General features: G+C 40.9%; 1 protein-coding gene across 1 annotated transcript; it reads right to left on the bottom strand.

The window, feature by feature from the left end:
- Positions 1 to 5,952: 5,952 nt before the first annotated feature.
- On the bottom strand, positions 5,953 to 13,709 carry LOC104458563 (cytosolic phospholipase A2 epsilon-like; the record flags this gene model as incomplete). Its single annotated transcript, XM_010077456.1, has 11 exons — positions 5,953 to 6,161; positions 6,656 to 6,842; positions 7,212 to 7,378; positions 7,859 to 8,050; positions 8,717 to 8,824; positions 10,035 to 10,172; positions 10,560 to 10,674; positions 11,387 to 11,609; positions 12,030 to 12,166; positions 12,848 to 12,983; positions 13,672 to 13,709. Coding segments are annotated over 11 exons (1,650 nt in total), but the record flags the coding sequence as incomplete, so codon positions are not given.
- Positions 13,710 to 14,102: the final 393 nt, after the last annotated feature.

The raw sequence follows: 14,102 nt of genomic DNA, 5'->3' as shown, positions 1-14,102 counted from the left end.
CTCTTCGGTCAGGTCAAGAAAATGCAGATTAAAGAAAGACGAATTTGTAGTGGCGAACATTGCTGAATACCCATTACAATAAATGTAAGGGAGCCACATGTTACTAAAGCATGTGGAAACCTGTCTAAACAGCTATTGCATGCAACTCTCACATGGTTTTGATATTTTGACCCTATGTGATGTAATGACTAAAACCTACTCAGTTAAATCCCACTGCATAGACGTGATGTGAAAATAAAATTAATTATTCCTTATATTTCCACAAGTCCAAGACAATAATAACGTCAGATTAGCTGTTGGTAACAAAACTTGTGTGATTGACAAGGAGGAATCTGTATGACTTTGGAGGCTCAACATTGCAATTTCATGCTAAAAACCAGTGGGAAGGGTCAGGGTGGGCTAAAAGATGTCTCTGGCAGCATAAATATCTATTCTTTTTTTTTTTCCTGCTGCAGCTGAGGAAATCTCAGCAGTATGATATGAGCTATCCTAATTTCACAGTTTTAGCTGAAAACCCAACCTCTTTCAGAGGTGATAAGAAGGCAGCAGCTGGATGTGAAACAATAATGCACAGTATGTGGTAAAATGGGAAATACAAAACTTTCAAAGTAAATAATAACTTATAGAATACAGAAAAAACGTGATTTCTAAGGGCAACAATAGCAAGCATATATATATACATATATATGCAAATATAAAGGAAACGTGTATGAGCAGAAAGCAAAATCCTGCCAAAGGTCTAAACCCATTACTTCATAGAGACAGCAAAATAATTACTAATGATGCAGCTAAAGTAGGAATGCTAATAAAACACTTGCGTTCTGTGTTGGGAAGGAGAAACTTTACACATTTAATCGACAAACATTATGAACTGCTTTGCAGCACATAGCCATACAATATATATTAAGACAGAATAAAGATAATTCTTACCAATTAGTTCCAAAAGCGTAGTCTAGGAAGATTCTTGCCTGTCTATGGTTCAGCTATTTTTATTCTTGGCATACTGCAGAACTGCAGAAGATTGAAATAAAGTTAATATTGTGCCACTTCTCAAAAACAGCAAGAGGGATGTGGCAGTAGATTAGTCACCCTGGTTGCCATTGCAATAGTAGGCACAATATCTGATTAATTGAAAATCAAGTATCGTATATGACCACTCTTGGTTCTCTTGCTGTTCCCCAAAATGTGGGCTGGCAGTCGTACACACCAAATGCTCCATCATCACTGAAGCAGTTAATAGCAATGCCTATTTTGACAATAGTTTCAAGTGACATACATTCTTACCATTTATGTTTCCTATATTTTGTACAGCATATGTTAACACATGCATGTTTATAGGAAATACAGGTTTCAGCATACAAAGCAATGATACACTGAGAGCTGCACTCCATCTCACAAGGGAGTGTTTTCCCCCCAAAAGACTGATGATGTGTAATTAATTAGCCTTCGGACAGTCATTAACTATACAATTTACTGTCTGGACAGCAGATGGTTCCACCCAGTCAAATTCCATTTGTATATGTGTGTGTGTGTATATATGTATGTATAAAACCACCTGGGGAGATCTGGAGTAAAAATGATGTCTGAAACACTTTCCATGAATGCAAAAAAAAGGGATGTACCTGGCTTGCATAAGAACTGAATGCCTAGCCATATGGTTTGGTAAAGAGCTTAAGAACCACATAGCAGGGAAATAAAAGGACAGGAAAGCCATTTGGAGCTGATCTTAAAAAAGGTAGATATAATTGTGCACATCTTTTTCATTTTATTTTCTTTTTTTTTTTTTAAATCTACTTCTATTAAGCTTTGTGAAAGTATTATTTATATTTGGATTATGAACAGAAATTCTTCTTTAATTTCCTTATTTTAGTAACGTACTACAGGTGATGCCAATATACTGCCAAAACTGAAGTGTGCTGTTCCTATGGATTCATTGATCTTGCAAACCAGGGTACTGGAGCTGTCTTTCAGTGGCCAGAGCACAATAAATCTGTAAAGGATGTCAAAGCAATTACAAGAAATAAGCATGACATCCTGACTGGCCAAATTTGCAGTAGAACAAATATTGACAGAGTGCTGAGTAATACTGAGGACAGGGCAATCATACAGAACGATCTGACCTGCTTGATAAACTGGCCTGATTAACCACGGTTAATTCTAACACAATTAAGTGTGAAGTTATGATTAAAGGATTGACAAAGGTATGTTACAATTTACTCCCCCTTAGGAAAGAGAAGACTGTGGTGCGGAAAACAGCAACTCACCAGCTTGCAGAAGACAAGCCACTCAGCCAAAGTCTCTAGTGGCAAATGAGGACAACTGGATTCTGCATACAGAGACTGGGAAGTCATTTATGTGTAAGAATATAAGAATAACAAAGCAATGTTCATCTCCATATATAGCAATATTGGGAAACGTACTGGAGTCTGCATTCTATAAAGGGATGACAAAGAGTTGGAGGGAGTGCAAGAACAGAGCTACAGCTGGCTCTAGCAATTAAACATTTTTTTTTAATAATGAGAACTTGAAGGGCTCAATCTGCTGGTTTGATGAAAAGAAGACCCTGATGTAACCTTGGTATATTTTATAAAATCAACCCTAATGAAGAAACAATGCTGATGCAATGGCTTTTAAGTTAATAGGAAAAGATTTAACAAGGACTAAAGTCTGGGCTCTGGCCAAACTAAATGAGACTGGAAACAAGGTGCATACTTATTGCTGGATGATGATCACCCACAAGAACATACTTCTGTGAAATGTGACTTCACCATTCCTAATGTTTTTAAAAGGAGAGGTGTCATTTTTTCTTCAAGATAGGCTTTGGTCAGACACAAGTGATCAGGATTAACGAGTAGCAGAACAGCAGGTAACAGGTCGGACATCCAACAAGCCAAACAAGAAGATCTGATGGTACTTCTGTCTTTTATAAGTCTATGTGAAGAAATAAGATGAATAATCTAGTACAAATACAAATCTGAATTCACTGTTTTCCTTTGCTCTTCCCACAGGCCAACAGGAGCTAATCAGAGCTCAATAATTCAAGAGCTCTCTACAGCATTATAAAATGGACTGATTAAAGAAGTGCAAGCTGTTGGGCCCACTTAGCAAGCGACAGTGGGAAAACAATGTCCCAGAAAACTGTCCCTCAAAGCTGGGCTAAAGGCTCATCATTACGTACTTGCAAACAACAATTGCAAAGGCAAAGGATCCAAACAACCTGACTATATCCCTCCAGGCTTAGCTTTAGCCTCTAGAGCTTCACAGTCCTTCCTCATCTCTCCTGAGACCTCTCCGTCCTGTTTGCTGCAGCCTCCTGCTGCTCCTTGCTGAACCTCCTGGTTCTGTTTCAAATGTGAAAGGTGTAAAAAGCCTCCTCCAGCCTTGTTTGAACCTTGAGTTAGGCCCAACTGAGCAAAACTGTCCCCCAGAAAATGTCTAAAATTAGACATTTTATAAATGACCATAGTTATTTAAAGAACCTATCAATTTGTGAGGCATCCTAGAAGAAAGGTCAAGCACACAGCCACGTGGGAGATACTCCAGCTCCCCCCTGACGCGTGAACGGATGAAGCTGGAGGCACTGGTGGTATTCTGAAAGGAAACTACTTCTGGCCTCTTTGTAGCCATAAGAACCATCCCTTGAGAGGTTCACTCAGACTGTGCAAAGAAAGTGAACTGGTCATGAGAAAATCAGTCCAGGATGACTACAAGAAGACCAACACTCAGAGTTTAATTGTGGAAGGATAAATGCCAAGTGAAGAAGAGCTGAGAGTCAGAACCTGTCCGTAATCCACAAAAAACCCCCCCTGAGAATCTACCCTGGACAAACCATACTGCTAAAGCTGCAACTTTTCAGCAGAACGGAAATAAAAGTGTGACTATATCCAGAGAGCTCCCTTACAGGAACAAGGCAGGCATTTCACAGACACCCCTCCCAGCCACGGACACTCCTCTCCTGTATTTTAACACAGGGAGCTGCACAGGGCACTTTCATCCTTGACTGGTGTGTCAGTACAGAAACACTGTGTCCTGCTCCCTCTGCCAGGCTCTGATGATGCTATTTAAAGCTTCAGAGTGACATGACTCAGCCAAGCACACTGCAGATACCTTTATCTACTCATGTGGAAAGTAGAGATAAAATCCTGCACATAAGCCTTGAAATGTGGCTGGAAGCCACAGAAGCCACCCAGCAGCACCCCACCCTGCTAACAAAACCTTGCCATGGAAACTCAGTACAGGGTCCTTCTGCAATCCAAAGAATTCTAATATTGAAATGCAACCACACGTGGTTTTACTAGGCTGCAAGTTGTTAAAAATTAGACAGAGAAGAGGCAAAATAGAAAACACGGATTATGAATGGTTAAGTTATGAATGGAAAGCAATTAAATATATAATTGACTGTTTTCAGTAGTATGTTTATGTATTCAAAATTATTGTGCTTGAAAAATCACTGATAATTCACAATAGGTGGTCTGGGAGAATCCAAATCTTGTGTTAAGAATTTGTATTTTCATCTTCCAACCTCTTCTTCTCAAATTACAACAGAATAAGAAAAAGAGATGCATGCATATATTGAGTAAGCTTTACTTATTTTGAAAGATTCGTCACACACTGTAAACGTCACTTGTTGGTCCAATTTTTATTAATGTTTTCAATATTACTTCGGTTAATAAAACAGATATCTATGAGGAATTAGGGAGTTTCTACTATTTGTTATTAACTGAGAAGTGAATGCTCCACGAGGAACATAAAATAACTCATTTGGTCTGTACGAAGCCAGTCCAAGAGAAACTACAGCTCAGGAGGTACAGACCTTCCTGCAGCAGCTTGCCGTGCAGAAGGTTGTACTTGCTATAGCAAACCTTCCCAGAGCTTCCAGGGATCTCTGTAATAGGTCTGCACCTTTCTTGTCTTCTTCACAGATGACACAAAGCTCACAGCAACAGTGTGGGTAAAATGTTTACTACCTCAAGAGGAAAAAATATAACATTCCTGGAGAAGTGTATCCTCTTCAGGTGCCCTACTGAAAAAACACAAAATCTTCCTTCACGCACTGAGACCACGTAAAGCCCTTTCCCTCCATGTGGGTGCCTCCTAATTCCGCAGGTGCTGAGCTCCTGTGAGACCCAGCCAACACTGTGAGACCCAGCCAACAGCAAGGGCAGGCGGGGCTCATGAATTCAAGGACCTGCGCATCCTTGCTCTTGTTCCGAGGGGGATTAAAGCAGAGTGTTGCTCTGCTCAGCTTGTATTTCTGGTCACTGTGCTACTACCACTCACAACAGAAGTGGGAAGAGGGACAGGTACCCAAGAAGCAGTGAGGAAGCACACAGAGGATCCTCGTGGCCAAGGGGTGGAGAACTCCATCAACCCTCTTTTGCTTTCTCAGTTGATCTGGTACCAATGGCCTGTGCCTCCTCTGCCTCTGCCCAAAGCCACCCTTGAAGGTGATCTGTGCCCACAGGATGCCATATGACATGCCTTTCTTTCGCTAAACACTTGCCTACAATGTGCCACAGTCCCAGGCACCAACCTGGCCCACAGGCTGTGTCTTGCTTCACCACCACCTCACAAACACAAAGCACAAGTCGTGTTAATAAATTATGCTTTTAATGTGGTCTGCCCTAAACATGTTAGACTTAAATATTTCAAACTCTTTCTCAAGGCAGCTAGCACCATGCTCATGATCATCTTAACACTTTCTTCCTCGTGGTTGTCTGTCCTCTGTGCGATACAAGGAATTGTACTCCGCACTCACAGCTGAATTACAATAAATTGCTGCAGTGAAATTCTTTGGATAAAACAGTTTCTATTCAGTGCCTTCTTTCTTCATCTGAGATTGCCATTAAGTGGGGTTGAGCAGGAATCCTTTGAAGCCTGCTGGCTGATCACAAGAGAGCTTCAGTCTCTTGGCGGGTTAAGGGACACAAAAGCATCCTCCCTTGTCTGACATTATTTCCTTTTCTGCCTTTTCCGTGCCACTGCTGTGTGCAAGGCCTGCATAATGAGTTCCTCGTTATTGAGGATGTTGTATTCACCCAGATGAAGCAGTCGGTCAAATACCTTCTCAGTGTATTGGAGTGAATATGTTGAATACGGTGAACAGTGGCCATAGAGATTTACTTCGCCGTCTTCCATCTCTGACTCTGAGCGCTTCTGGCCTAGGACGGGGGGGATAAGCAAGCAAACTCTTAACAGAGCAGGGACAGGAGATGTCTCTCCACAGAGAGAGTTCATAATCTAAATTACTTTTGTGCATTTAAATTTTTTTTTAATCAAATAATTCCTTTTCAAACTGACAGCTCAGTCCCTGTCTCAGGCGGATATCAGATGCTTCGCATGATGGGGGAGAGAAATGGTGATTATTCCTTTTCACATGGGTCTACGGTGCAGTTCTGAGCTGTGCCTGTGGCTCACGTAAGTACATCAAAGTTACCTGCAAACTAACTAGCTTGGGGATTGAAACAGGATTGCCATGACAGCAAATCTAACTTGGTAAAACAGATAACTGTAAGCAACAGAGAGGTCTGGTGTATTGAAAAGAGCCAACAGTGGAGTTTAAGTGTTGGAGTATTAAATATACTCTCTCTAATAGGCTGGCTGTGATATCAACCTTTTTTTTTTTTTTTTTTTTTTGACATGCTTGATTACTTACCTGGTGCTTTGTATTTTTGGAAAGTATCATTAATCAGCGGGAAAAATATCAGTACTGGTGCTCCTGGAGTCTCAGCGCCATCAAAGAGGTAACACTCCTTCGGGTTTTTCCTGTCTTCTTCACTCAAGTCCACCCTGGGAAAAGGGATTCCCTGCTCTGAGCAGTATTTGCAGGTCTGTTCCAGAGCCTGTATCAATGAACAGAACAGTGCTAAGACTTAAAGAGGATTTCAGGGCCCAGGATTTCCTGGTATCCAGTAACAAAGGGGGTATTTTCCAAGCTAGCTGTGCAAAAGCTCTGAAACACCTACTGGAAAACACTGTGTCAGTGGAGAGAAGGTTTTTGTTTTCCCTGAGTTCTTAGCACAGAACAGTTGTATCATACAAGAAAAACAAATGAGAATATGTATAAACAAAGTGTCACACTGCAGCACTAAGCTACAAATGCTAGTGGTTAAGGCTTTTGGTAGGAGCAATATAGAAAGCACCTAAGTGTTAGAACTTACAGGTATGCAGCTGTTGAAGAAGAAATCAGAGACTGCTTCATTTCCTCTCACCTGTGTCTGGGATCCTGCACTGTAGTTTAAATGCAGGATGACGTCCACCTTTCTCTCTGGCTTTAAAAGTGGCATGATGCTTGTATTGATGAAAAATCCTGTATCTACCAGAGACAGGAATTCATCTGATGGTGTCAGCTGGTTGGGCACCGTGTCTAACACAGTATCTAAAAGGAAAGACATTTCTTGCTGAAAGTGCAATAAGGCAAAACTGGTTAGCATGTTTTCCACTCTTACACCACGACCACAGAGCCCTAACTGGTTACCATCTTCAGGGAAGGGAGATTCACCACATCCCTTCTCTTTTGCCCTCCCAACTCCATCCACATGCAGTTTTGCACCTGCAGCGGCAACACTCATGAAGCGGTTTCTTGTGCCCCCACACTGAGTGTGTCTCAAACAGGAAGGGTGGACCACCATCAGGACCTGCTGCCTCTGCCTCAGGAGGTGTCTGCCACCAGCAAACCATTGGCATGGAGCTCAACACCACGTCATCCTACATCTCAGAGTGCCACAACTGATTGATCTAATGGAGATTCTGCCAAACATGGCCTCTAACCTTGGAGAATGGGTTTAAGATCAGATCTGGGTTTTTGTTTTGTTCTGCTTGTTTATTCTCTCCTCAGACACACAGGTTCTTCTGTTACCTTTCCACCTGCAGAAGCGCTTGTTCTCCAGGTAATCATTATGCATCTGGAGACCCTTGAGGAAGTTGTGCTCCTGGGCAATGCAGAGACGGTTGGTGAGAACGCTGCGAAGGACACTGCCGAGGGGTCCGGGAGGGGTGAACATATGAGTCTTCAGCTCATGTGGCTTCGGCGGTAGGGGGGGTTCCTCCTCTGCACAGGGAAAGGCTGTTAAATTCTACCTGCCTAGAGCAAGGTCATCCCCCAAGATGTCAAGGTAAGTAATAAAATTCAGTGTTTTCTTTATTTAAAAGGTCTAGGATGAAAAGACTCGATGAGCACAAGTAACCAAATGAGAAAGAAAATCAAATGCTGCTCTTACCAGCAAAATACCATTTCCTTACATAGTCCAAACTTGGACAAAATCAAGGCCTACTAACAGGCAGCAATTAACATCTGCACCAGACATACTCACGCTTGTGGAACAGACCACATGCAGGCTTTGGAAAAGGGTAGCTGTTGTACTTATTAGTATTCCAGTAGCTCCTACTTAATGTAGCAAAAATATTTTTGCTTTATTAATCATTTGCAGATCAATCTTACTATTCCTGAACATTTTACTCATCTTCCAACATCCATGTTGAGCCCTCAGTGATCACATTGATCACAGGACTGGGGATTTTTAAATTATCCAGTTATGCTTTGCAGTATGAGACTTTGAATACAGTTCCTTCCAGAAAGGCAATATGGCCTTTGAAGAAACACTCCGAAAAATACCAAATAGATGGTGCACATCTCACATAGCAGATGGGTGGGATGGTTTATCTAACATTAACTGTATCTAACAAGAAATACACGGTAAGGAAAGTTACAATTTACCTATATTGTCGATTTTGTCCCGAGTCCACCTGTGCCAGAAATCTTCTGATGAATGGGACAAATTCCAGATATATAACACATTGAATGAAAATAAACTACTCCACACACCTGAAAAAAGGAAAGAGCTCTCTAACTCAAATATTCACATATCATGAATTGCAAAACTGCTCTCATGGGATGAAATTTGTGAGGTTTATGCTTTCCTTTAGTTTGTTTTCAATGGATGAAGTGTCAATTTTATTTGGCTGATGGTTTTTAAACTTTATTTTGGTATTCTGTCTTGTGGTACTCAGGGCTGGATATATATTTTAACGAATGGTGAGATTTTTGTGAATTAATATGATTTAAGGAGTTTGTTTTTTTTCAGAAAAAAAAGCGATTATCACAAGGCTTGTATGAAAGCAAGGATGAAGGTTTGCAATCTGAGAGATTTGATGAGGAGTTACACTGATAAGGGCCTAGCTACATGTAATCTGACAGCCTCTGCATTTGTGTGCTTCGCTTTTTGAGAATAAGCCTGCTACCATGCTGAGGGATCTGTTTTGACCATGCATTTTTGCACTTGAGAAACAATTTCTCTGGTTATCCCTTAGGCACAAGTTCTCACTGTTTTTTGGTTCAGGGAGTGCAAATATATGCACGTCCAGCATAGGCTTAGGCTAAAATAATACAGTGTCTCCCTCACTATAAGTAAAGTAGCCAGTTGAAGAGAAGTTTGCATCTTGAACCCATGACAAGTTGACAACTTGTCTCTTTGGAAAACATGTATCCATGCTCCACTTCAGTCCATAGCAAAAATGCTGCTGGATATCACCACACTGTTTTCCCCCAGGGTGATGTGGACACTGGAGCCAGTGATGTGTGGCCAAAGCAGACTCTGCGGAGCAGGAGGGACCTGGCATGCTCAAACACACCCTGATGCAGTGGAGAATCAGCATGAAGGCTCACGTATACCGTCTATAGGAAGCACAGAAATTCCTGACTACCCATGAGAGTCAAGAGGCTCTGGAGTAGCACGAGCAGAGCCGTGAATTCCCAGGGACCTGAATTTTGTTGCTGAACTGGAAGTGAGACTAAATTTTTATTAAAAACTAGCTTTAAAAATGAAAATAAGTATTTGCCTGTCACTTGGAATTTTCTTTTTTACAGTGAACAGAGTTCGTTATAGTAAGTATGAATTCAGCAATGAGATATTTGTCCTCTCCAGCAAAACTGCTGTGTCAGTAATGTACCAGGGATTTATTAGTGCTTAGTTTATATAACTCACAATTTAAAAAAAATTAAAACTCATTCAGATGTTTTTAAGACAATAGCTTACCTTCTAAGAAGCAGATCCGGGATTCAGGGATCTTCTTCATCAACCGACCCATGAAGAACTCACTCCCAAAATCCTCAGTGCGAACAAAAACTCCGTATTTTTGCAATCCCACCTCATAAGGAGTGAACTCCACCCATTCTGTGAAAAGGAACACAGAGAGGAGAACAATGTTTTACTACAGCCCCTTAGCTGCAGGTAAAAATGATATTGCTATCACGGGAACAAAAGGAGTTAAAAATCAAAATAATTCCTGCAGTTAAGTTTAATATTTCAGACTAATAGCAATGAGTTATAAGCATGGCATAAGTGAAAACTTGTGAACATGAAAAGTCTTTGGAATATTTTTGAGTCTCTTGCACAGACAGTCAAACTTTTACCTGACCACAAGGGCATTACACAAATACACATCAGCTGAGGTTCTGGTCTTTAAATGAGAGGGCTTTCTTCAGGATATCTAAAAAGACTGTCCCAGGATTTACCAGCTTAAATATAAAGACAAATGACTCTCAGAAGGCTCATAATTACCTTTGAAATCCAGAGTGCTGTAGTTGTTTTTGATATTGACTGCAGTGTAGATAGGCAATGGGTTCTGACCACGATCAATGGCCCGTTGCTGATCGGAGAGTTTATGGTTGTCTTTCTGTGATTCCAGAAATATGGTTACACTAAGACAAAATTTAGCACAGGAACATTTTCTTTGCCTCTAAGCTTGTAGGGGAGAAAAAATTCTGCCTCTAATGTATAACGCGTGCTGGGCTTAAATTCCGAAATGTTCGATATTTTTCAAAATTCCTGTAAGTGTTCTGTTACTGAAATATCTGCAGACATCCAGTCTGATGCCAGATTATTTGATGACCCATTAGGATGAAAATGGAATGAAATTATGAAGGGCAGAAACAGATACTTTTGGTATAAACCAGCTTAAAGCATTATGCTGCGAATTTATGTAAGACCTCTCACATATTTCAAAAGCTTGCTGGTCCATTTGTTGATACCTCTCATTCATGGGCATTGAGAAAATGTCTGTAATTTTGCTATTTTTAAATAAGATACTTGTAGAACATACAAAATACAATTAAAATATAGGATTTTTTTTTCAAAATATTAATCTTGGAGTTTTCTTAGAAAAACATGTCCAAAATCTCACAAGCAAGAATGCTGATTTCCACCACAGTTGGCTAAAAGACTGCCACCAAATGTTTTGGAAACGGCTGTGCATTTACATACACACATTTGCATACAGTCTCATAACAAACTACTTCTCTCAGAACAAACAGGAAAATATCTTCTCCAGAAATTAATTTTCAAAAAGTCGCAAGCCACTGTAAACGCTGCTTTATGGCATACTGTACCCCATCATGCAACAAAGATTCCAGGATAAGCCCCCAGAGATCTATAAAAGATGTTTTGCGGCCCTCTCTTTTCCGTTGACACAGCTGCTTTTTGTAATACTTCATATAATCCAAGGAAAGGGAATTTATTTTGCATTTTATCATATGTTTTCGAGCCTCACTGATTTGCTTGTCGAGATCCTTTTGTGACCAGTCAGCATCTCTGTACAAGTTTGACATGGTCCTAGGAAGAGGAAATATATATTGAAGAGGGAACAAAACACACCAAGGTTTGAAGTAGGCAATGGCTACATCTTATGTTCTTATTTAAGTGCTTGATTTGAAATTAGGTAAAGGTTTCCTGTCTTCAGTTGCATAAGAAACTCTCATGTTCCCTTTGAAGTCACAGTCATTATCCCTGTCACAATGGCTTGAGCAATTTTCCATAAGCTATTCCTAGAAAAACATTTGCTTTTGTGCTGTTGCAAATTACGTTACTTTCCTCCACGAAAATAGTTTAATCTGTTGGTTTTGGAAGAAGATCAAAAAAATAGGACTGCTGAGAAGGTATTATAGGTAGACTACTGCATGTCAGCCACCGCCTACATCAGTGCATCGGTCTCATCAGGAAGACTCCTGCCAAGAGCTGCCCAGTCCTACTTACCACGTAGTACCAGACAAGCCCGTCAGGTATGCGGCACAGTCCAAGACCCTGAGTTTCTGGAGCCCCCGCAGACTGCCGTACAGTGCGGTCAAAGATCTCATCCCTCCTCCCGTGGTCATGATGGCCACCACCGGGGTCTGTGCAACGCACGAACAGAAAGGGCTGGTGTCAGACAGCTGACTGCAGCTGGCAGTGGTTCTCAGCAGAGACCTCCCGTTTCACAAAGCCTGACACTGCTACACATGCCCAGACACAGACTTATTTCCAGATGATTTCTACTGAAACATAAGCTACCATTTATTTAGTAAAGGAAAATAAGAATAAAAGCAATGACAATTTTTGCTTAGATAACTGCACTTGTCTCCAGTGTGTTCAACACAGATGTTTGGTAAAAAAACAAATGAAAATGCATTAATTCAAACCAAAAGAGGCAGTAAGAGAGAAAACATCAGTTGTAAAGACAGGAACTAAAAAGAAATCTCACAGGTCAAAGAGAGGAGGAAGCACTATCAACAAGGATAACAATGGTAGGGTAAGGACTGTGGAATAAGCCATTTCTAGATAAGACATATCAAGTCTGGCTGAAGGTTTAGTAGGACAAGTGTTAAAACTCAGGACAGCAACTGCAAATGACATCAACAATATCAATGGCAGGGTGAGATTACAGGTATGGGGCAGTATTGGAAGTGTACATAAGCTTAAAGATTATGAAAGACCAGGAAAAAAAAATTAACTGGGAAGAAGAAAAAGTCATATTATGCTGTTACATCCCCACTGCTAAGCACTCATTAGATGTTTTGAACCTTTACCCTACAGACCTCATGGTCTTGCAGATCCTGTTCCAGCTGGAGGACCTTCTTCAGCACAGGAGCGACATACTTCTGCCTCTTGCGTAGAAAGTCTTGCTCCTGCACGCAGAGGTCAAACCCTAAACGCACATCAAGGTGGTCTGGACTGGAGCAGAGATCAAGAAAAAAATAATATTCTATTTTATTATTGGTAGACAAGCTCAGTTACTGATACAAGGAGATAAACCAGATCCACAAAGTACTACACTTACAAAAGGAGCCTTTCCTACACTCCCAAGCAGGTACACAATGCTGCATGAAACAGTGGTGGAAAGAGGGGCTGCTAAATTGCTAAGCAGTTATCAGAAGAAAACCTAAGGAAAGACATTCCTGCAGGTAATTTCTGAGATTTCTGCTGTTCTGGATTCTCTCATACTTTAGCCTGCACTGAGAGCTGTAGGAAAAACTTCCCACATTTGTCTTGAAGTAGGTGGCAAAGAGTACCCACTTCGTGATGAGCAGTACCAGGTGATCAGCTGCACTCTTACACAGTGTTAAAGAAAAGGTTAAAGGCTGTGCTGAGCGTAAAACTGACATAGCTGTGCAAAGACAGTTGGCTAGTAATATTATTTCTTCTATTTTATGCATCTTTTTCATTACTCATGTCTCAATATGGATTATCCACATGCACTGTTAATTTTACACACATCGTTAGCTTTCAGCTCATGTGAATTGCACAACACCTGGCCACACAACCCACTGTCCTACTGTGAGTGCCTCCTCAGGAAAGGGCAAAGGGCAAGATGAGTTGAACTAAGGAGGAGTTAGCCTCCAAGAATGGCCAAGGCTCTTACCAGTCTTCTGCCTTTGCATATACATCGAATCTTTTATCCTGGAAAGCAAAAATGCAAACAGTGTAAGCATGACAACCTGCTTTAGCGTTCCTCCCCTGCAGCCCCACGAGGAATTCCAGCTGGTATGAATGGGGAGCTCTGAATAATCCAGCAGAGTATGTGAGTTGACCACAGTGGTTTATTGTCAGGGAAATTGTTCAGTAATTCCTAATGTTTTCTAGTGAATGTAACATCTGAGGACAACTGCTGTTTATAGAGGAAAGTAATGATAATGTATACCTTACTCATCCCTACCAACATTATCTCTCTTAGGCAGCCAGCGAGGCTACAACCACACTACTACTCTACACAGCAACATTTGCTCCTCCCTTTTTGTGGCTTACACCCCACAACACCTGTGATCTTTCATTCTATATAGATTTTATTTTTTT

The sequence above is a fragment of the Pterocles gutturalis genome, unplaced genomic scaffold, assembly GCF_000699245.1.
Source record: "Pterocles gutturalis isolate BGI_N339 unplaced genomic scaffold, ASM69924v1 scaffold47868, whole genome shotgun sequence".
NCBI classification, from domain to species: Eukaryota; Metazoa; Chordata; class Aves; order Pterocliformes; family Pteroclidae; genus Pterocles; species Pterocles gutturalis.
This window is presented reverse-complemented; position numbering and strand designations above follow the sequence as displayed.